General features: G+C 37.9%; 1 protein-coding gene across 4 annotated transcripts in view; it reads right to left on the minus strand.

Moving 5' to 3' along the window:
• qkia (QKI, KH domain containing, RNA binding a) overlaps positions 1-22,077 on the minus strand; it is a 105,768-nt gene extending 83,691 nt beyond the window's left edge. For 2 of the 4 annotated variants that reach the window (XM_028437156.1, XM_028437152.1), the window contains exon 1: positions 21,677-22,076. In XM_028437156.1, the coding sequence (XP_028292957.1) occupies positions 21,677-21,821 (145 nt within the window). In that variant the 5' untranslated portion in view covers positions 21,822-22,076. Of the gene's footprint in view, positions 1-21,676 lie in introns of all 4 variants that reach the window. The other 2 variants (XM_028437154.1, XM_028437155.1) reach the window with 2 other exon arrangements.
• Between the last annotated feature and the right edge of the window lie 3,326 nt (positions 22,078-25,403).

The raw sequence follows: 25,403 nt of genomic DNA on the forward strand, positions 1-25,403 counted from the left end.
GCAGCTTCTATCACAGCTGCTACTGCCATCTAGAGAGGACGGAACAGGCAGGATTTCATATGAAAGTTACATTTCAGAGAATTGCATTGGTCAGAACAAAAATAAAAGCTTTGAGTAAAAGGAATGGCTTTTATCTGTGCCTGTGCACAGCAACAAAGCATGCTTAGTAACGACAGCCTCCATCAAAACAACAGAGGTAATTAGTGTCCATAAACACTCAGCAAACTACAAAGCAGAAAAATATACAGAGCTTCAAATCAATATCATATGATGGGGAATTCAAACTAAAGCCATGCTACAATAAAACACCTCAGCAAATACTTTTCAGCTCTGGTTTCAGTGTTAACGTAGCTCAATATCATTGATTATATATTTAATCTGACAGCTTTTTGATTCTTCTATACATCTATTATATTTGTATATTTGGATGATTTTTATTTTTTAGGGTTTTTGTCGACTAAATGTGTGCACTTGTATTCAATCCATATTTAATTAACAGACTTTTACTTCATTATTAGGTTTTTCTTTGTTTAGTGTTTCTTCTTTTCATTCATAATATTTCTGAAGCCTCTGTAACATGTAATTTACTCCTGGAATCAATTAATATTTCTGATTCTAGAATGCCATTCATCTAGGAGAAGAGCGCCTGTGTAAGCATTAGTGATTAATTTAATTAGGACCCAATCAAATCAATTAGATTTTTTTCCAATTCCATTGTTTTCTTCCAAATTCCATGTTTTTTCTGAATTTTTTTTTTTTTTTTTTTTAGAAAATATTAGTTTTCAACTTCTGTGAGAAAACAAAATAAATAATGACAAAGAAAAGAAAACCATAATTTAACAAAAATGTATTTCAAAATAAAAATGTAATTAAAAACCATGTGTAAGATACAAACTAAAGCTGTATATTTATAGGGCCTTATAAATACATTTTATTTCTTTCCAAATTCCGTGTTTTCCACCATATTTTTTTTATTAATTCACTTTTAGAAATTATCATTTTCTATCAATTTTTCAGAAAAAATTAATCTTCGACTCCTGTGAGGAAACCATATGTAAGCTACAATTAAAATGTAAATATAAGTTGAACTGACGTGGATTATTCTGAATGAATGCTCCTTTTTAATTATTCCCAATCATATGTCATAAAGATGTATAAAAAAAAAGTAGCATTAATATCACAAAATTTCCCCTCAGGGATCAATGTTTTACTAAATCTGAGCAGCTTTATTGATTGGGTTTTAATCAACTTAATTTAAATGATCCTGATGACATCATTCCAGACTGTAATGATTAGACAAAAATAAATAGACACAAGGATAGATCACTAGTTTCACCACTAGGGGTCAGAATATATGACAGTATTAAAAACGATTAAGTTATCAATAACCTACGATGTTTAAGGCTCTACAATCCCTGGTATCTGTGGTCTCGTCTACAAAAGTAGCCTGGAAACATTTCCCCAGACAAACGTCCAGGCGTTTCACTCACATTACGTCAGTTTTCCGTGTCTAACAGTGGATTCGGTTACCGTGGCAATCATAGGACTCTACTTATTTGGATAGTTTAGGCACAACTAAGACTTGATGTCCCTTAGATACTCAGAAGTGTTGAGTCTTCCAACATCTTCCAGGATGCAAAAAACGGTACAGAAAGTAAAGCACAGGATGCATCCTTTGAGGTTCCCAACATGTGGTAACATGAGATAAGGAATGAGAAGAATAGCAGGATGAAGAACCAGGAAGAATCCTTATACAATTGGTTGTCATGTAGACGTTGGCCCTGACTTTTTCTGAATTAAACTCGTGTCACCTGGCTCTTGTGAGATAAAAACTATCTTCTTCCTTCCTGGCCATATACTTCCAAAAAAAGTGACATTTATGCGAGCAGCAAACGGGAACCGTTTGACTGTACTTCAAACGGTGAGTTGGAATAGCCCGGAGCTTAAAATAAAAACGTCGGCCATTTGTAAACACATTTCCTCCAATACACACGTCTGCCCTCTTAGCCCCGTAACAAAGGCAGGAAAGGTCCAGCTGTCAAAGGAGGAAACGAGAAGGGAAGAGGCTGGAAGGAAAGGCTGCGACTGTCAATGTGACGACAGAAGATAACGCGCACAACGCTTCCTGTTCCCTCCCCGGTAACTACGGAGACCAGAGGGTCTACAACCATCGATAGAGATGGAGGACGGAATAGGTGTCAATCCACTTTTCGCCCCAAACCCAATAACTTTATATATTCACATGTGTTTGTTTGGTATTTGTTCCCTCAAAGATACTTCTGATCATTTCCCAACATGATAAGTCATTAGGACAGAGGTCTGCAACTATTATCACAGCAAAAAAAATGTGATTATCTGAAGTGAGGGCCACATTATCAACACTCACGCAATAACAACCAAACCAAGCATGAAAAAATAGGGTTTCAATCTTTTTGTTTTTTAAATTTTAGAATTTTTGTGTTTTTGAAGTCATTTTGTGTATTTATCCGTCATTTTGGGACTTTCTGAGTCATTATAGGGCTGCTTGTTTATAGAATAAAATAACAATCACAACTATTTCAAACACTAAAGTAAAGTACGTTCACTTTAGCACAAAACTAAAAATATATATTATTTGAATGCAAATAAATAAAAATGTGCAAAGTATTAATCAAAATATTATTCAAGTATGATCCCTTTTATTCTTTGTAGATACCCACAATTGTGGAAGTTAGTTTTATTTAGCAAATAAAACATTTATCGTTTTTTTTGAGATATTGGTTTTTTTTGTAATCTTCGAGTGTAATAATCGAAATCATAAACAAATTTCGATATATTACACAACCTTAAGTCATTATATGTCTCTTTGTTATTTCTTGTGTTATGTTTGCATTTTGTTGTCAATCTGCAGTGCCTCTTTGTAGTTATTTTTTTTGTAATTGTGTTAGCGTTGTGTACGTCTTTGAAGTCATTTTGTATATGTGTTATTGTTTTGTGTGTCTGATGTCTTTTTATGTGTTTAATGAGTCTTTTTTTTTTTTGAATTTTTGAAAACTTGTTAGGGTTTTTGTTGTTACTTTGTGTATCTATTGTTATTTTTTTGTATCATGTTGGGCTTCATTTTTACATTTTGGTGGATTTGTCTTTCGGGACGCACAGATTTAGACCGAGGGTCATCAGCTGCCCATGTCTGCACTATGCACTATAAAATTGAGACCAGATGACGTGTAGTTGGTGCTCGATATTAGTTTAAGTGTTCGCTTACCAGTAGACGAGAGCTGCACTTTAGCGGTGAAGCTAGGCTAATCCTGACATCATCTGTGACTACAGATTTTTGGCAACGCACAGACGAGAGCAGAATAAAAAGAAAAACTGGAGAATCTTTATTTGTTCAGAAGAAGGTGAGTGACAGAGTGAGGAAACAACCACATCTCCTTTGCCTTTCATATAAAGAACCAGAAAACAACAGACACAGAGGAAATGATGACTGCATCAGTGGCTTGGACGACACATTTGTCTTGAGGACAAGTTTCAATGACATCCGCTCTTGATTCATCTGTAAAGCTTTATAAAAAACAATAATAAAGGAAACTGACCAAAAACAAAGAAAACCAACAGAGTGGCAGAAGATGTTTGACTGCAATCATCGACCACACCATAAACTTACATAACACACATAATTCTGACATTTCTACCAATTGTTCCGTAATTATTCAATAGGTACACGATTTTCAGTCTGATCAGATGAATACTTTATGAGATATGGCCAGTGTTGATTTTTGCCCGTCCTTGTTTTTCTTTTATTTTCAGCTTCCAATATATCAGGTACTACACCACATGGGAAACTGAAATTTGCTATGGTAATAGGGCTCCACCTACTCTCTCAGAATATCTAAAAATATCTGCTATACATTCTATCTGGTGGACATGACAGCTCCTCAAAACTGGAACCAAGTTTGTCAGGGTTTGGGTCTGGAACATGTTTGGGCCTTCAGTAAACAACTTAGCATATGCCTCAGCTCCCTGTAATTTGTAGGGATGTCCCGATACAACCTTTTCACTTCCGATATTGCAGCCTTGCGTATCGGCTGATACCAATATTGATCCGATACGATATCATACATACTTTTATTATTTATTTTGTAGTGTGGAATGTTAGAAAAGGCTTGATCAAGTGATGTTACTCAAACAGAGAAAAATGATCAGCAACTTTGTTGGAGTGTGAACCACAGTCAAGTATGGATAGAAGTGCTGGAGCGCTGATATGGGTGATTTTAGATGCAATCTGATAAAATCCGATACTCGTTTTCTGGCAATATCCGATATCAATATCGGATCGGGACACCTCTAATAATTTGATCAGCTATGAACATAGACTGTTTACATCACTAATGATTAGTCACATATATGCAGTGGTTCTCAAGTGACAGGCTCCTGAAATCCATAAAAAAATGCATGTTTTACCTTTTTTATTGGCCCATAACTGCATGTGGATAAAAAATCTTTAATTTATAGTATAAAGATTACTCTTTGTTGGGATATAAAACTATTTTTCTTGACGCAACTACATCATTTTTTTTTTCCCACCCCAACTTTGGGTTGTTTTACCACTCGCGGATATTGAAAATCCTTTACATGAGGTCATTGTAGCTCGTCTCTGTGTCTAATAATAATTTATTGTTTATTCGTTTTTCACTAGTAACAACATTTTTTTTAAATAATTACATCAGAAAAACATTGTCTATGAACATAGCTTAAAACATGGTCCAGACCCAAACCCTGACAAACTTTTTTAACAATTTTGAGGAGCTAGCATGTCCACCAGATAGAATGTATAGCAAATATTTTTGTATGTTCGGAGAGAGTAGGTGGAGCCGTATTACTATACCAAACTTCAGTTTCCCATGTGATGTAGTTTGAGATATTGGAAGCTGAAAATGGAAGAAAAATAAAGATGCACAAAAATCAACACACACTAAATTGGCCATATTTCAAAAAGTGTTCATCTGATCAAGCTAAAAATTTACAGTGTGACTATTGAATAATTATTGAACAATTGGTAACAATTTCAGAATGCTGGTCAATGCTTCAGACACGCAGTATAGCAATACTTGCTATTAATAACGACCTAATAGGACCCTTGAACAGCAGACGATAAACAAGTTCTATCAGTAACTGTACATTAGTTATTCTGTCTGAAACAGCTTGTTTCAGACCCAGCACTGGGCCTGTTGGGACTTGTAACCATCTTAAATTCCAGTGCAGCAGGCACTCATTGGTCGACCTGGGGTGTGACAACAACATAAACATTCACATCCGCTTGTTGTGTCTACTGTCACGCTCTCCCTTTGTCGACTCTTTTTTCATATTATCCACATTATGAATCTCAGCAGTTCTGACACTCAATCTGAAGAAAAGCTCATTAAAAATGCTGAAAAAGAAAAAAAAAGGCTAATTTTTTGGATGAAGATGCACCTTTCTCTGCCAGGACTGTGATTGTTCTGGAAAGACTGTGCTGTGCCAACGCTGACTCACAAGTCAAACAGGTTCACGTCTGTTAAATGGAATAAGTTTCAAAACTTAATTTAATGGCTGACCCTGACCAGGATTGAGTAATGCTGGGCAACATATCGATATATTTATAAGCACGATATCACACGGAACAATATCGTTTATATTGATACACTGTAGTTCATTTTGGTTTAAAATAGTAATATGTTTATTTCCAGTCTCCTCTCCCTCTACCATGTCCATGTCTCATACACAGAGCCACTGTGCCCCAGGAAAAACAGAGTGAAAGCTGTGGCTTACCATATCACTAATGACATGGTCCCCATAATAAGAAAGTCTATGACAGGCATAATGCTCAGTAAAACACTGTGTGCACGCTGTAGAGATGGTCAGATGTCGCATGTCATAGTCTCACGTCATCCTGCAAAATCTTGGTCGAATCGATAAATATCTGACGGAGATACAGTATGAGATTTAGACATTTTGGGGCTTATTTTAGCCTGTGTGGCATCTTTCATCAGCAAATATACCTGAACTGTCTTTCTGGTCTGACTTTATTTGAATTAAAACTATCCAGATTTATATCGTATAGCGCCATTTTGAGAAAACATGGAGATATGAATTTTGGTCCATATCGCGCAGCCCTACATGGATAGTTGAAGACGTAATTGTAATATGTAATTGACCCCAACCCTGACCTTTTGTTGTCTGATTCCTGGAGATCATCAGAATGATCTGTTTTGTCTGCAAAGACACACTGAATGTGCATTTTAGATCATTTAAAGGAAAAGTAAATGAGCCCATGTCATCTCAGTCTGGGAGTCATAATAGGAGGAAATGAAGGATAAAAGAAAGAAGAGACAAGGCTTTCTCGCTGACTCAACTGTCATTACCCCAGCTTCCACCATCCTTAAGCCTTTAAACATTGATCTCCCTCAAAGCGCCCGGGAGAGGGGCTTAAGAAATCTGCAAGCACGTATTCTACGTATGTGTTGTTGTTCTCTATCGACCGACGCTGTGCTCTGAGCCTGGCAGTGACTGAACGCAGAGCTGAGTGCACGCCGACGTCTTGAGCGCAGACCGTCAGAGTTGGGCTGATGCAAAGCGACAGACCACGTTGCAGGCCTTTAATGTCACCACTGGTCCTAACATGAAAGAGACGATGTAGCCCCCGAGGCTGGGATTTTCACCACACAGTAACAAACGTGGAAAGGAGACGAGGCTGAGAGTGAGAAAACAGATCAAAACAGAAAAAATGTCAAGACTGGAGAAGGAAATGATAGAGAAAGTAGGACGTAGGAAGCATGGTTGGGGGCATTATAATTGTAATCACGTGAATGATAATTAATTACAATTATGGAATAAATCGAGGGTTATACTGACACAAAAAAAGGCTCAGATGCCCACAGCAAAAATATTAAAACCAATATTTTTATTGATTAGGAAACTTAACAAGATTTAGGACTAGTTATCATAAGAGATGCTAACAGAAAGCTAACACAAGAGGAAGGTTAACTTATTATTTAATTAATTTCAGGCTCAAATTTAGTAATTTAACGTAATTGTAATGGACTCTGAGGACAAAAATTACTGGAATTAAATTCTAATTGGGGGAAAATGCTGGTAACTTATCGCAATTGATTTGCAATTGAAAATGTTATTGTAACTGAAAAATGTAATTGACCCTAGGACAGGGGCGATATGGACTAAAACTCTTATCTCGATATTTTTTCTCAAAATGTTGATATACAGTATGATATAAATCTCTATATTTTTAACTCAATAAAGTCTTACCAGAAAGATAATTGTGGTTTAAAATGCCAGACAGGCACATTTATTAAAAAAAAAGATCTAAATATAGTCGTTATTGTCATTTTCTATATCGCCAAAATAGAAAACGCGATATATTGCTGCCCAGCCCTAATTGACCCTATTCCTAGTGTGAAGCGATACTCGCACTGCAAATGCGACTAAAAAGAAAAACAAAGCCAGGAAACATGAGTCACTACCTTATGAAAACAGACTGAGTTTATCCAAAGCAAAACACAGCAACAATGGTACACTCCTAATCCTAAACTCTCAAATACCAGAAGATTAGTCAAATTACCATAAACAGATGACACAGACACAAGTCTGTCTTTTAGCCAAAATGAGATTTGGAAATAACTGTACATCTGAGGTCCAGAAGGGGAGGGGTTTTACATGTTGATGAAAGAAGAGGATGGAAAGATGGAAACTACCACAAGTCCTCTCCAGGAAAGTAAGAGACAGGGGCAGCAGCTGAAAACGAGGATTAGAGGAGACACGGTGAAGACGAGTCCATCTCCTCACAGACTGTCCTTCACCTAAAGGTGTAAACAGAAGCTGGCACCTTGGCACCAGCACCTGTCCTCCATGCTGCGTCTACAGTGTTTAAAGTGGAAGCACAATGTCCTTCACCTTAATAGACAGCAACAGATAAGAAACCATAAACTCAAGTAGACGATGAATAAATTATGTCCAATCACTTTGACAGTATCCCTCAGGGCTTTTCAAACCATAATAAAGTACGACAGATTTTCTTAAAACGCTGCTGACCTTTAATTTCGCTATCGAACTGTTGCCGTGGTTACCCATAGAAGCATACTGTAGTCACACGAGCGTGGCCAAACTAGCGACAAAAATTTACCGACAATAAAACAACCGCAAGTGTCTAAAGTACAGGGATGGTTCAGCTGTATTTAACTGAGGGGCCTAAAATGACATGTACCCTCTTGTAAATATTGTGTTTTACATGAAAAAAAAAAAAAAGTTTCTATTAAAAAAATGTAAGTTTTATTGTAATATTATCAATAAAACACTTTAAAATCCATAGTAATGATTATTGTTTAAAGGTAGACCGGTTTGTTAATAAAATATTTAGTGGTTAAAAACTATTTCCCAATGAGATTCCACTCTGTTTATAGAAGTCTTGATTCAATTACAAACCAATTTATCGATTATTGTTGGGTAAATTAGAGCTTTTTAATGTATTGGCCAGATATTGGTATGAAAAAAGTGGATTGGTGCATTCCTACTCAGCACATTTGGCATTGATTAGGAGTGAGTGACGAGCACTAAGTGTAGAAATGTGTGTGCGCGTGCGAGTCTGGGCCATTAAGGGACAAAAAGCTATTGTGCATCACTTGCTGAGGGCGGGCGTGTGGAGCAGAGGGAGGGGTCGCTGACCTTCCTTATGACCAGGCACATGACCTCATTCACAGCACACAGGAAGCCTCTGTCTCCCCCCCCCACCCTCTGTTCTTCATCATCACACTCATCGCTCTCAGCAGCCTCACTCGCCCTTTATTCTGCATTCATCGGACACAATCCATCAATTTATCAGGACTTGTTTCATACAAACAAGTATCTGTAAGTTCATTGGCCCAGTGTGTGTGTGTGTGTGTGTGTGTGTGTGTGTGTGTGTGTGTGTGTGTGTGTGTGTGTGTGTGTGTGTGTGTGTGTGTGTGTGCGTGTGTGTGTGTGTGCGTGTCGTCAAACACACTGAACGATGACAGAAATCCACCTTTTGTTTCTGAGCTGTAATCTCATCACAAGCACAGCACTGATAAGGGTAGATAAACTTAAGCCTGCGCACAAATAGAGCGCGACGACAAACAGCAGACTAACATAACTGACATAAAATTGGCTCACATTTTAATGATAGACTGGCTGCAGGATGTGCAACACATACTGTGATGTGCACGCTCTCATTTAGTGAGAGTGTGTGTGTGTGTTGTCCTTTTATGGGATTTTTAAGTGATTTTGCTCTTTTCAAGTCATTTATGTGTTTCACTTATGTGTATTGTTGTAGTCTAAATGTGATTTTGTTGCCATTTTGTGTACTTTGGGAGTCATTTATGTGCATTTTGGGTGATTTCTGAGTATTTGACTTGTTTTTTTTATATTTTTCCTTCAATATGTTTATTTTTGTCGATGGAATGTGTCTTTTTGGAGTCAATTTGTGTATTTTTTGCCATTTTGTGTACTTTGCAAGTCAATTTTGAGTATTTGAATTATTGAGTATACTTTTCCATCATTATGTGTATTTTTGTGGTTGTAATGTGTGTTTTAGGACTAATTTTGTTGTCCTTAGTGTACTTTTCTGTCATTTTGCGTGTTTTTAAGAGTCATTTATGTGTTATCGATGTGTTTTGTACATTTTTCCATCATGATGTATATTGTGGTTGTAATATGTGTTTTAGGAATCATTTTGTTGCTGTTTGGTGTACTTTCCAGTCATTTTGTGCATTTTAATAATATGCATTATTTATGTGTTTTGTACATTTTTCCATCATAAAGTGTATTTTCGTTGTTCTAATGTGCATTTTTGAAGTCACTTTGTGTATGTTTTGCTGTTTTCTGTACTCTTCCATCATATAATGTATGTGCAGCACATACTGTAGCTTCAAATTCTGTTACAGAAATAACATCAATGCGCTTTACGTTGCAATGACAGTACATAACTTCAGTGCGACACAAATAAGTGTGCAACTCATGGATTAACATGACAATGTCATGGAGACAATGGGGACATTGTGTAAGGGAAATGGAAGTAGGTTGTAGTAAAGACAAAGACAAACACAAATGACTGCACATTATGAACTAAAATATGTGAATTCACCTCAAAACAGGTATAATAATTCACTTACAATAAAAACCAAGGGTTGTCACGGGATGTAAAGGCTTTACCTGAGCTGTGTTTGCATGTGGTCGAAATATGGAATGAAAATAAACCGACACAGACTCAAAGCATCAGTGTTGCTGCTCTGCCTTTTGTTCAACAAACTCAATGTGATCACTTTTACTGCCATATTGCAAAAGGCATCAAATAAACAGGCAAGCTGTTTACTCTGATGGGGTCGTGCCTGTGAATTATCAAGTCTGCGTAAACTGAGCCCTCAGGCACAAACTTAGCAAAAAGTGTTCCAAGTATTCTTGCTTTGATTCAAGGAGTGAAAATAAAGGTTTTTATGCATTTGGTTTCAACAAGAGGTCAAAGAAACGCAAGGGGAATGACCAAAGATGTAAAAAGAAAAAGAAAGTGTCTATTTGTACAGTTGCTGTACGGACAACCCCCGGTGCTATTGGTAAGGTTACCGAAGTACAAGTACGTAGCGTCTTAGGGTTAGCGTTAGGTTATAGACCAATGTCACAACAATTTTTAGGGTTAGGGGTCGGGTAAGGTTTAGTCCTAGTCACGTGGCCTAAACTGACCAAACAGGGGCGCTGCGTACGGACAGAATGTGGTTATATTGATACGGCCACCGTACGAATAGCCACTGCCTAAAAAGAATGGACAGGACAAGCGCCCTGGTGGGGTGACGCTTTTATTTTTAGAGCTCCCCCTGCCGACTGACTGCAGTATAGATCATAAACCCCGCCTCCTCAATGATAACGAAGGGGATGTTGGTCAAACTGTTAAGTTAAAATACTTTTTTCCAAATCTAAACTCTGCTGTGATGATTAGTTATCACCCTACATTGTGTTCAAGTGCTCATTTTTCTGTTAAAGTTTGTTTAAAATAAGTTATTTGAGGTTGAGAAACAGGATTTTACGTCATACATGATGATGATCGACAGCCGCGGATCTTGCGTAGCTCTCTTTGTGAATTGCAGTTACGTTGTGAAGGAAAGCCGAGACGCCATTTAACGCGATATTAGAGTGTAAATATATGATGGTTGTGTACTAACCTCTATGATCTGAACAAGACGTTGGTAGAATTTCCAGACAGGAAAGATTTTTATGTTCTTGGCATTGCTGGGCTTGAGTAAGTCATCAGGGCAGTACGCTAAATGGGTGGGGCTTGTTACCAGGGCCAGTAGCCTAATTCAGTGACATTTAAAATCAAAGTGAGCACATATATAAGTTACTACATATTTGATATCTTTTTATGCATATAAACCTTTTTTTAACTTAAAGAAATGCAAACAATCCAATTCAAACACATACAAAAACATACAGAATGACAACAAAAACTAACAAAATGAATAAAAAATGACAAAAAAAAAAACAGGAAATTTGAAGAATTTCTTCAATATTCAAGTTTAATTAGTACTGTCACTGAATTATCCATAACCAAATTGAAAATAGAATACAATTAAGTCCTTGTGAATCAAATTAATTTGGAAAATCTGATTCTGAATCAATGCCCAGCTCTATAAATAAGCGTAATCTGTGATAAAACTACCTTTTTAAATGGAATAATCAATAATCAGTATAAAACAGGTCAGACAATCATAAAAAAATGATTATCAGTTTGAGTAGCTGTCTGTGAGCCTGTGGAATCAAACTGAGACTATTATCTCAGGAGGTCCATCGCTTTAGACGTGATGTCAGGAAACTAGAGGAGCCTCTGTGTGACCTGTGGGACCACGGTGTCTTCAACAGGAACATAAATGACCACTGAGGAACAGCTGAACTATCAGCCTCAGATTTAACAACCACAATGCAACAGGTGAGACCAAAGCAAAAGCTGGATCTTAGATGGTGTTTATTTTATTTTTAAAGAGGATAAAGCAAATAATTTATAAAGCCATTGAACTGTAGTTTGTAGATTTACAAAAGGTCGACTAAATCCAGTAGAAGGTAAACATGTAGTCGACTAAAATGATAAGTACAGCTAGCCAACTTGTGTTAGCACTGGAGTGATATAACTGGCTGCTAAAGCTTCTCTTCTAAAAGCTGAATGCATGTCATTAAGAACAGAGCACACATTGACTTACTCACTTCTATTTAAAAATAACAGAATTAAACAAAGACGCCACATGGTCAGCCTCTTTATTTACTGTGATGTAAACAGACGGGTTAAAAAACGAGTAGCGACAGAAGGAAGTGCTGCGAGTAAGGAGGAGACGGGGGCGGATGGAGTCATTTGAAGCATGTCAAAAATGTAATAGGGTGGGGCTGAAACTCCTACTACCACACTGACGATCAGTGTTTCCACACAGAACATTATTCACCATGTGACGGACCATAGCCAGACAAACAAAACTCTGTAGAAGATCTAAACCCCACCCCACTCTGACCCCCGCTCTGTTTGAAGGAAAAACAAAGCACTGACACGCCTTCTCTAAAACCATTTCCTGTCTGACAGACAAACTTCCCGTTTTGTGTACTTTTTTCATTTTGTGCTTTTTTGAAGTCATTTTTGTTTAGTACATTTATTTGTCCATCATACTGTGTATTTCCGTGTTTGTAATGTGTTTTTGGACTCATTTTGTTTCCATACTTTTCTGTCATTGTGTGTGTTTTTGATGTCATTTATTTGTACTAGTACAGTAACTGTCGGAAGTATGCATTCATGTGGGGGCATAAGGGGTATATTTGCAGGTGCAAAATTTGGGTGCAATTTTCCTGGTTTAATTCTATGGGACATGTGCATGACTTCATCACTTTTATATTTTTTTGTATAGTGTATTTTTTCTGTTGTCTTTGTGTGCATAAATGTTTGCTGTTTTTTTATTCAAATCTTTTTGTAATGTATGTTTTTTGAGTCGTGTATTTTTGTATAATTATTGTTTTTGTTGCTATTGTGTGAATCAGGAGTAATTTTGTGTATTTTTTTGTAAATGTATGTTTTTTTGAAGTCGAGTACAGTGCCCGTCGGAAGTATGTATTCATATAGTGGGAGGTTTAGAAGAGTTGTCAATTATGGGTATAATAATAACATACTCCGTAGCATTATAAAGGAGTTTATTTGCAGGTGCAAAGTAAAATAGCGTGTGCAATTTCCCTGGTTTAATTCTATGAGACATGCGCATGATAAATGTGTTTTTTTTAAACTAATTTTTATATTTTTTTCGTTTGGTGTTTTTTTCTGTAATGTACAGTGCCCGTCGAAAGTATGCATTCATGTGGGATTATAAGTATTTAGTTTTGTGTATTTTGAGTCCTTTTCATATTTTTTGTTGTTTAGTGTGTGTGTGTGCCTGTCTAACTTTCACTAAACTTATCTATTTTCAGTAGTTAGGTGTTGTGGCAGGTGTGTCATGAGTGAAGCTGCAGTAATCATCAGGCAGGCTTCACTATGTAGCACCTCAACACTACAGTCACTACCACCCAATGGACGGGTGTCGTGACACAGACTGTAACCGGACTAAATGGTGGTACATACATAGACGGTGATCTATAGTGAAGCACACCTGATCGGCGCGTGTGACTCTCTACCTTGGACTCTAATCTCTTGGTTCTCTCTCACACACAAGCGCTGCTGAGAAATGTGCAGCTTTCAACAACGCAGCCATTGCTGTCAATAACTTCCGGGTGAGGTCTGTCCGGTCAAAATAGCGAACGGTCAAACGAAAATAAACGTTTCGAAATGTCATCACCAAATAAAGAACAGTAAAAAAGTATTTTTCCTCAAAAGAGAAAAGAGAAGTCCACGGGACCTCATGCAGCACCGGAAGTGAACTGTGCAGTGAAATAGATACAGATGGTCATTTTACAAGTTTTTGGAGTCATGCATTTGTATTTGACTTGTTTTGTATATTTTTCCATCATAATGTGTATTTTCGTAATCATAACGTATGTATTAGTGCCATTTTGAATACTTTTCTGTCATTTTGTGTGTTTTTAGAGTTATTTTTGAGTATTTTATTTGTTAAGTATATGTTTCATCGTAATGTGTAATTTTGTGGTTCAAATGTGGTATTTTTGGGGTTATTTTGTTGCCATTTTGTGTATTTTTTGCTGTTTTGTGTACTTTTCTGTTATGTCATGTATGTGCAGCACATACGATAGCTTGGAATTATGCACTGTGTGTTGCAATGATAAAGAGGACATTGTGGAAGGATCAAAAAGAGGAAAGAAAACAGATCAGTTCCTGGCTTTAATAAACAACTCCAAATAAAGGTGTTGTGAATATTTATCACACTGTCCCAATAGATCTCGTGCTTTAAGGCTTCTTGTCAACAGCCGATAAAACACAACGAGCTCTGATTCGTGCGTTAACACAAAGCACACGGCTACATTCCTTCAGGGAAGCTCCCTGTGCTGCACTACCTGATTCTCACTTCATTCTGACACTGGTTTCCTTTTTTTTGCTGCTTTTCAGGCTTCAGGGGAAAAAAATAAGAAAAAGATAAACTGCCTTCAGCAATGTGTTGTCTAACAGCCTGCAGTAATATAAGGGAAGACACTTAGTCTTGGCGACAGCGAGCGAGATAGTGGGGCTGTGCGGTTGGGGCAGGGCACGGTGACGGGGGGGGGGGGGGGGGGGGGGGGGGGGGCAGGCAGAGGCAGCGGTGATAAGAAGGCCCCAGTACTCATGGGATTGAGGGATGAGATAAGAGCTCCGAGCTGTCGCTGGATGACTTTATCATACAGCATCCATGGGGGGGTGGGGGGGAGTGGCGTCGCAGAGGTGAGAGTTGGGCCGCGGCGAGGCCAGAGAGCAACCAAGGGGGTGCCGCTGCGTGGGAAGGCTTTTTTTCGGCGTAGACAGGAGAGGTGGTGGCATCGGGGGGGGCAGCTACAAACGTTGTGCCTCACCCTGTCAGACTTATGCCACCGTCTAATTTATTACCAGGAAAGAGAGGAGGAGATAAAGTGGGAACATTGGAGGGGAGACAAAGACGGAGAGCACAAAGCAGCCTGGGAGGGTGGTGCCAGCTCAGTAAACCCAGTCACAGAATGACTCGTGCTTAATTAAATTCCAGCTCATAAATGGTGCTATGGGAGCGTGTTGGAGTGGCTGGTTTCTGACCAGACCTCACACTCATACTTCTAGAAGGTTTAGCCGTATGCTAACCCAGTGGTTCTCAACCTCTGACCTCCAAATCAAAGGTTCCAGAGAGCGGGGACCCCCCCCACTGTAGCTGAAGGTGGTTGAACACAGACAGGACCATCTATAAGGGGGAATAAAGAGAGATTTTTGGGGTCCATCCATAAAGTCAGCAAAATGATGGTCCATTGTTCTATGAATCTGTGATAACCATATTTATTTATTCATCTGAATAATATCCACTGTTATCTGGGAAGTTTAGTATTATTTGCACCATAGTATATAGTCATCTTAAAGATGTAAATCCTTGTTTTAATCAAAAATAAAATGGGTTAAAAGTAGAAATGGTGGTGAAATGGAATTTTTTTTTTTTTTTTTTTTTAAACAAAATTGATTAAAAGTTGCAAATTAGACTGACCAAAAACAGAGAATAAACATGGTTAAAAAAAGGGTTCAAAGTGTCAATATTGGAACAATTAGGTTAAACAGACAAATAATGAACATGACAAATTCTGAATGTTGTTAAATTGGTTAAAATTTTTACATTTTCTATGAGTTTTGCATTAATTTTGTTTATTGTTCTTGTCATTTGCGTGTGTTTGAGTCATTCTATGTGTTGTTATTAGGGGTGTGACGATACACTCGGCTCACAAGACGAGACGATATTGGGTTCACGAGAACAAGATGAGTTCTAAAGAAAACTACAATGACAAAATATATGACTGGACAAACAGACTTATTTAACCAAGTTGTACATGCAGTTCGACAAAATGTTTTATTATAACTTTTTACATGCATGATGTAAGCATGAGCTTTTAATAAACTTCTTCCACAAATTGAAACTAGAACTTAAAATATTTTCTCTTCTATTTTTCTTTCTTCTGCTTTAGATGCTGGCAGGCTAGACGTAGCAAAGGCTCATTACTGCCCCCACAGGTCACAAATAGAAGTTTGGATAGCTCACAAAAAAAATAAAATAAAATGTAACGCGACGAGGCACTAGTTGTTATTTTTGTTTTGTATATATTTCTGTCATTTTGTGTATTTTTTGTTGTCATTTTGTGTGTCTGTTGTCATTTTAGGGGATTCTTTTTCTGTGATTTTACGTGTTTTCGGAGTCACTAATGTGTATTGTTGTAGCCATGTGTTTTTGTTGCTATTTTGTAGACTTTGGGAGTAATTTATGTATTTTTTGAAATCGTAAAATATGGTGAAAAGAGGTTAAAAGTGACAATAATGGGTCAACATATGACATCAGGTGGGAAAAGTGGTGGAAAGGGTTAATAAGTGTTGAAAATGTCTTGAAAGTGGAAAAAAAGGCATTGAAATTTGATGGAAAAGTGGCAGAAATGGGAGTAATGTAGCAAAAATGCTTTAAAATATGGCACAAAAAAAGTGGTAGTAGAGCTTAAAACATGGCAAGTTTGGCGTAGTTGCAAAAAAACAGTAAAGATAAGCAAAAAAAAAAACCTGGTTTCTTAAAGGCATCTGACAGCCCCCTCCCAGTGTGTCACAACCCCAAATGAGGTTGAAAAACAACAACCACGGCCAATCTAGAAGAAGGATGAGGCGGTATTTCATATTGTTCCTTTAAGAAAAAGAGAAGAAAATGAGGAAATATGCATAAGGTAGAACCAAATGCACTTTTCCAGCAGCTTCCCATCCATCACAGTGTTTTCTCTAAACAGGCTGTCCCAGAGGAACACTTCCCGACAAAAGGCACCAGTGGCCACCAGACGGTCTGTCCTCCAAACACAGACAACTCTCCCAGGAACCAGCGGTTAAATCACACTGCTCTGCCATGAAAAAGCAGTGGCAAAATACATAATTATCACGCTACGGTAGCAGAGGGCGAATGGAGTACATGATCAAGTGTTGTGTTGAGTGTTTACCTAAAGAAGAAGATACAACAAACCCTCTCTACAGCATAATGTGTTTTTATAGAAAAACCATTCAACACACTTTCTCCTCTTGTAAAATGTGCAAAGCTGACATAAGGCAAAACACCACCAGCTAATACGGTTTACATATTGTAAACAACAGCTGTGTAATCATAACACCATAGTAGCACTTCCCATTAGTTTTTAATGGGAGAAACTTGAGGAAAGCAGGATTAGCCATTTATCAACTGTAGTAGAAAAGTTTGAGTTAAAAACGACAATATTCTTTAAAAGAAATGATAATCTATTATCACGGCAGGGGCCACAAAACCGTGATTGTCTGATTCATTCAGTCATTTTGTGTATTGATATTGTTTTGTAAATTTTTCTGTCAAACTGTATTTTTGTCATCATTTTGTATATTTTGCTCTCATTTAATGAGTCAGGTGTCATTTCATGGGATTTATGAGTGTGATTTTGTCTGATTTTAGTGATTTCGAAGTCATTTTGTTTACTTTTCTCTAATTGATTGTGTTTTCTGAGTCACTTGTGTGTATTGTTGTAGTTGTAATGTGTGTTTTGTTGCCATTTTGTTTACTTGGGGAGTCCTGTACGAGTATTTGACTTGTTTTGTGTATATTGTTCCATCAATATGTGTATTTTAGTGATCATAATGTGTGTTTTTGGAGTGATTTTGTGGCAATTGTGTGTGTTTTTGAAGTCATTTATGTGTATTTGACTTGTTTTGTATATCTTTCCATCATTAAGCATATTTCGTGATCGTAATGCATGTTTTTTTTAAATCACATTGTTGCCATTTTGTTTCTGTTTTGCAGTTTTGTGTACTTTTTTGTCATTTTGTGTATTTTAAAGCCGTTTTGTGTTTTTACTGTGATTTTGTGCATTTTTGGAGTCATTTATCTGTATTCATCCATCAGTATATGTATTTTCGTGATTGTAATGTCCATTTTTTGGAGTCACTTTGTTGCCTTTTTGTGTATTTTTTGTGGTTTCGTGTAGTTTTCTGTCATTTGGGTGTTTAAAGCGGCTTGTTGGCAGGCAGATCAGAACGGGTGGAGGGGGGAGAAGAATACAGCAGGTGTCACCTCCGGGAGACGAACAACTGCAACACAAGGAGATTTGAAGGGAGGGGGTGCGTGTCAATTGGTCGCAGTGACCTTGAGGGACGCCGTAGATATTGGGAAGCGGGTGGGAGCAGAATGATGGTGTCTGCTTTCGTTCCGTGTTGGAAACAGCTGTGGAGACATGTGAGAAATGCAGGGTGGGCGAGTGAGACGGCGCAGCTGTTGGGAGTCACACTCGGGAGACGGACAAAGACAGAAAGAATTCCACTGCTGTCTAAAACGCAGCAACTTTAAACACTGATGTCTGAAGTTACGCTGTTCATTCACAATTAACGGTAGAAAACACAAGACAAGTGCTGTCATTGGGATTTAATCAACAATAGGACAAACAACTTTGAAGCCTCAGGAGACGTGTTGGCGCTCTTCTTAAGTTGTTGTGGTTACTCTACAGTTACACAGGGGCCTCTGATCGTCTGTGATCACAGAAATGACAAGGAATATATACTCTTACCTACATGATTTATGAGAGATTTTCACATTTTACGTGTCTTTCCAGTGTTTGGAAGAGAAATAAAACAGACAAGTCAATTAGCGTGAAAAATTTCTCACTAAATTTGAGCAACATCTGAGGCACAGAAACTAAAATCAGGTTTAAACTTAATCCATATTAAGCATTAAATGCATGATATCAGTGATTAGTGTCAATCAGTAATTACCACAGATGAGGGAAAAACTGGTAAATGGGTATAAATGACTAGATTAAACTGCATTAAAGGACAAAACCAGGATAAACCTGGTGTTAGACACGTTTTGTATATTTTTTCTATTGTTGTGTCTATTTCTGTTATCGTATTATTGGCTGTTTTGTCTAATTTCCAATCATTTTCTGTGAGTATTTGAATTGTTTTATATACATCTCCATCAATATATGTGTATTTTCGTGATCGTAATGCAGTTTTTTTTTTTTTTTGCAAAATATCTCACAAGAAACTGTTTTCACTTCTGAAAATTAGAAACTCGAAATCGGAATTGAACTTAATCCATATTAAGCATCAAATGCATGATATTGGGACAATTACCAAGTCAGTAATTACAGAAAATGAGGAAAACTCGGGAAAAAGGAAAATAAAAGGTAAAATGATTCTGTGAAACGGATAAAACGGAATTGGGTAGACAGATGGAATTGGCGAACATTAGTGCCTTGATGAGACGAATGCACTTAAAAACATACCTAATGAGAGTTTTGCTATGAACAGACACTAAAAAATTACGTTTTTAATGCAATTAAAGGTACAACTTAAATGGCTTCAATTCAATCCAAAATAATTTTTACATCACCGTGAATCTCTAAATTAGTCAAATTTCAACTCAGAAGTTAGAGTAAACTGTGAATATCACATAAAAGCTCTGGTCGTGACCCAAAGAGGAGAAAAATCTAACATTTGCAGAAGAAACCAGACAGCCAGGCCCTCTTTTGCACCTCACACACACTCGCAGTATCTGACGACTGGGCAGAGTTTGGCTTGCCGCTGTGGAAACCTTTGCAAACCTCACGCAAGTGTGACTAGACTACAGACGCAGAGGAATGAAAGATTTTATCTGTTTTCTGTCTTATTGAACGCACCGACCTGACCGGTCAAGCCTCGCTGACTCCTCAACTTTTTACCAACTTCATAACCAAACAGACAACACTGACCACGACAAATTTTTGTATTTCTTTTAAAAAGCCAATTTTAGAGGATTAACTTAATTTTCACACCAACTGGGTGCCCTTATCAGCACAACTGCTCTTTTTTTAGTAATTGCAAATTGATTTTCCATGTGTGGGCTTTATCCAGATAAGGTGGTTTAAGGAAAGGGCAGGCTATTAGCGACGTGAATTTAAATATAAAGAATATGTCAACAGGACAAACTGCAGAGAAATGTTATTTTGATAATGTTTTGATAGCTACATCGTGTATATATAGGTATGAAACTTTAGATACAAAAGAAAACATGTGGCACCAACGCAACAATAATATTTAGATTTACTAAATGTGTTCTGATCAATTCAATCTACTGATGATATTCAGGAAATTTGTTATTTTTGTAAAAGGACATAGGACTGGGCAATATATCGAGGGTTCGGTTTTGCCAATATAGAAAATACCGCCTATATCTTTCATTGCTTATTTTGTATTAAAATACGAGTTGCTGTTTTCACTATGTCTCAGAACAGCAAGAAAAGCACAGTTAGGAACCACGCTACAAAACTCACTCACACATACTGTGCCTTGTAGGTAAAATAGCCAAAAGTGGAACATATTGTGCAGTGGTTGGTTAATAATAGATGGGCCTGTGTGGCAAATTTAACCCAGGATTGTCTTTCTTGTCAGACTTTATTTGAAATAAAAACACTGAGATACAAGTTCTGATCCATATGGTCCAGCCCTATAAGGAACTACTACCCTCTTGTGCCTGTAAAGTCTTGTTTTGTTTACCACTTCAGAAGAAAGCCAGAAAATCTTTGCAGACCGGTTCAACCACTACATTCTCCTGAACTCACTCATCCAGGCATGAGAGTGAAACCACAGCACTGCTCCGTCTGGGTCAAAACAACCAGAGATTAAGAACCGTTCTAAAGTGGACAAATGGACCAACAACAGGGTCCTCCCAATATATCCCCCTTACCGTGTCCAGTTCACAGTGGACATGAGATCTGTGGCGCTCTCTAGTGTCCCCTACTTGCTTATATAAGCCAGGGGTCCAACGGACCAGGACCAAAGGTGTAAATGGGGATATAAAAGGGGTGAGTGGGGGGTTCTCCTGCAGGGGCTGCACACCATCCCAGCCTGCAACGTGTGTAGAGGGGGAGAAGCTCCAAACATGTGGAAATAATGTCTGAAAGGGGAATACTCAGGCAGAAAGGAAATGAGAGAGGCTGGGGGGAAAGTTGAAATACTCATGGTTCTCTACCCCTCCTCCCAGTAACAGCACCAGTGGCCATTGTTGGGGCAACCAGCACACTATCATGCTCCACGCTGGGCAACAACCAGCCACTATGTGTGTATGTGTGTGGAAATACACCGTGAATTCCTATACACAAAGTTACCGAGGCCGTAGTAGAGGAATGCTAGCCTTAATGTGGCTAACTCCACCCGGGCTAAACTACTGGAGCACATGTGGATTTAGGCCTCGGCTTTCCTTCACATCGAGCAAAAGTGTGTGGAAAAACTCGTCCGAAGCCTTTTCCGTAACGTATAAAGAGGTCATGGGTGGATTGGGTTCAGACAGGGTAAGTTTAAAAAGTTTTCCACCGCAGTTGGTCAGTAACTCCACCAGGTCCACCACACCCCGCAGCGGGTGGAAGTTGTTGCCCGTGTCGGCTGAGGGGAATCACGGGGGAGCCGCTGCTCGGGTTCCGCTTTGTCGTCCCTCCACCACCACCACACACACACATACCAGTCCGGTCCCCCTGTTAGCAGCAACCCGGGTCTTACCTTCATCCAGCAGCCTCTCCAGGTGCGTGAAGATGCCGCAGAGATTTGGCAAACTGGTCATGAGCTTCTTCTCGTTTAATAACTGCATCAAATAGTCGGGACTCGGCCTCGGTCGCTCCTTCACTTCGACCTCTCCGACCATCATATTTGCGGCGAGAGAGAAAAACAAACCACCGCAGGAAAAACACAGAATCCTCTTTTTAACAAAAAGAGACCTGGAAAAAGAAGAAAAACTTGCGGCTCCAGTCCCGGGCTTCCCTCCTCCGTGTGAGCGGTGAATAGCGTGAACTCCCCCTGAGGTTCAGGCTCTGTTCTCTGGGTGTGTGAGTGTAGAGGGGGACCGACACTGAACCGCTCCGTACTCTGTTCGCTCTGCGCCGTGTGCGTTCAGGGACCCTCGGTCCACCTCTGCTGGCGCTCACAAGCACCACCCACTCCAGCCTGTTTGGTCAAACTGCTCACACAGTATCCAATCAGCGCTCACATCCAAACTATGAGGGCGGGGTTGGACCGGAGTGTGGATGACTGACAGATATTTGAACAAATAGAGATGAGTACGCAGGCAGGAGGACGTACAAATAACACAAACAAGCATATATATCTGATTTATATGAAATTTGATCTGTGACTTTAAGCAGTAATGTAATCTTTAATTAACCTAAATTGTTCTTGTTAATGTTTAATGACAATGTCCAAAAAATAATAACTAATTACACACTCCTCCTAACTGAATGCAAACACACATGAATTAACAACAAATATCTTTAATTTTAGAACAATATATACATGTTAAAAAGGCAATGACAAATTAATAACAAAGCTCAAATATTATTAAAAAATTAGAATTAGCAAATAAAACAAAAAAAAAGATTGGAAAAACACTAAAATAAAAAAATAAAAATAAAAACACATGCCAAAAATAAATGAGAATTAATCAGAGCAAATAAAATTTGGAACATGGAAAAATATAAAAATTGGAGAAAAAAAATTGAAAAAAAGAAAAACAACCAAAAATTAGAAAAAAACACCCCCCAAAAATAAGTGAAAATTAAATAAATTTGAAAAACACTAAAATTAGAAAAAAACATCCCAAAACACTCACAGGGCAACGACCTAATCACACACACTGCTCATAACTGAACGCAAACACAAATGTCTTTATTTTTTAAATAATGTAACAAGGCAATGAAACAATTATGACAAAGCTAAAACATTTTTAAGAAATAAATGAAAATTAAATAAAGCAAGTTAAATTGAGAAAATTAGAAATATATAATGGTGCAAAATCTTCAAAATAAATTTAGTGAAAAAGTGAAAGGCATTCACTATATTGTAAAAAAAAAAAAAAACATGTTATCGTAAGACCGAAACGACCTGATCACACACACTGCATGTACCTGTAAGCAAACACACATCATGAACATCACTAACAACAAATATCTTAATCTTAAAATATGTATACATTAAGATGTATACCACTGAATGCTCCCACGACTTTAGACTGACACTACACAACAACAGCCTTTAAATACTGAGTATATACTGAACACAAACAAGATCACATTGAAGTTCACACCTGCTGATGTGTAAGGATGTGGTGCCTCGCTCCAAACCCAAACAGAGACGATCGATATCACACAGCTGCTTGTCAACTGCCTCAAACAGGCGTTCAGCCTCGGGCTAGAGTAGGTGTGTTAATGTGAGACATGAAAATTTGATTTGACATGGAACATGATTCGAATCATGTAGAACGTATATTTGAGTGGATATAGGATCTGAGAAAAGTCCGTCCATCTATCTATCCATTTATCCATTTATCCATCTATCTATCTATCTATCTATCTATCTATCTATCTATCTATCTATCTATCTATCTATCATCCATCCATCCATCCATCCATCCATCCATCCATCCATCCATCCATCCATCCATCCATCCATCCATCTATCCATCTATCCATCCATCCATCCATCCATCTATCTATCTATCTATCTAACACTAATAGGCCAGCTGGCAGCAGAGAGGCTGATTTCACAAAACAAGAACAAATCATTAAATCACATTAAAAATGGCTTTAAAGTCAAGAGCCTGAAAGCAATAACAGCGCGGCTGCCAACCAACCTGAGGACGGACAATAGGCGAGAGCTGTGGGTTTGAAAATGAGGTTAACAGCATAACTCCTCATCAAGAAGGCACAAACAAGCCTGACAGTAATTCAATTTTCAAATCTTTGCTTTTTTTCCTACCTTTACTTAACCAGGAGGGGTTCCGATTGAGATTAAAGACCTCTACTTCAGGGAGTCCTGGGAAAGTAGACGCTAACAAGTAAGGATTAAAGTGAAATTTCACAAGACTCAATCAAAGTGGAGGAAATAACAGGGAGGGTTTGAGATTCTTCTGTAAGGAGCAACAATCTGATGATCAAAGATTAAACCCAACAACCTGAATGCACTGATGATAATAGTGTGTGTATGATCCTCCAATAAGAACAAGGCTTAGAGCAGGGGTGTCAAACTCATTTTAGTTCAAGGACCAAATACAGACCAGTTTGATCACAACTGGGCACTTCCAGTTATAAATCAGACATAAAGTATGGAAGGCATCAACAATATCTAAGCAATAAGTGACTTAAATACTTAAATATCCTTTGATTTATTTATATTTGACCGATTTGTATTTAATTTTGGGGGGATTTTGTGGGATAATTTGAGAAAAATTGCAAGAATTTTGGTTCTTTCAACAAAAATGTACAACTGAATTAGTTGGTAATTTACACAATAATTCATGTTTTCTCTGTCATTTTCACTTCCTCCTGTAAGTCAATCTGATGCTCTGAAGGGCCGAATTTGGACCCTGGGCCTTGAGTTTGAAACATGTGGCTTAGATGTTGTTCGTTAGTCTATCTTCTGATTAGTCAGAAGATGAAGGTCCTACATGTTTTAAACCAACCAAGGCTGTGTTGTTAATGTGATTTTTGCTTCCTCTGTCATGCAGAGTGAGTGACAATCTCAATACAAAAAGGAATCATTTATTTTCCAAAAAAACATGATTATAATATATATTGCAATAAACAACAGTTAACCTATTGTAACTTTACAATAATAAGCTGTTGTAATCATATAAATAAGCAATCTGATCATGACAATCATATTTTTTTTATCATTGGTAAATTTTTTATCGATGGTCGACTGATGTGATGTTTTAAGCGTTTTTTAAAAATCAGTACAACAATCTCTGTATGGCAATTCAAGCACGGGTACATCTCAGTACGTAGCAGTCACTGAGGTAAACTCAGTACTGAGATTGTCTTACAAGTCTTACAATCTCAGTACGGAGATTGCGTATATGCGCGCATACGCATATATGTGCATATAGAAATCTCAGTACGATGCAAACTCAGTACACGACACCGGTTTCAAACTAAAGATCAAACATCCCCTTTTCAAAATAAAAGCACCTCTTCTTGTCTTCCATTGGTTTTTGTAAATAGGGCTCTTGTTTTGAAGTTATCCGGATGTTTCTTCAGTAGCACAATGGAGGGTCTTCGAAAATCTCCAAAATGTCGGAATGGAATGTGTTTCCGTGAGTTTTGTGGATCAAATGAGCACATGTTGATTTTCTACTTGGTCACTTTCTCTCTTAAAATGTTTTCAGAACTTTCAAAGTAAAGGTGGAGAATCAACAGAGATATTTATTCTCAGTGTGATTCAGGTTTTTGTCCTTGTA

Source organism: Gouania willdenowi, chromosome 22 (assembly GCF_900634775.1).
Source record: "Gouania willdenowi chromosome 22, fGouWil2.1, whole genome shotgun sequence".
NCBI lineage: Eukaryota > Metazoa > Chordata > Actinopteri > Blenniiformes > Gobiesocidae > Gouania > Gouania willdenowi.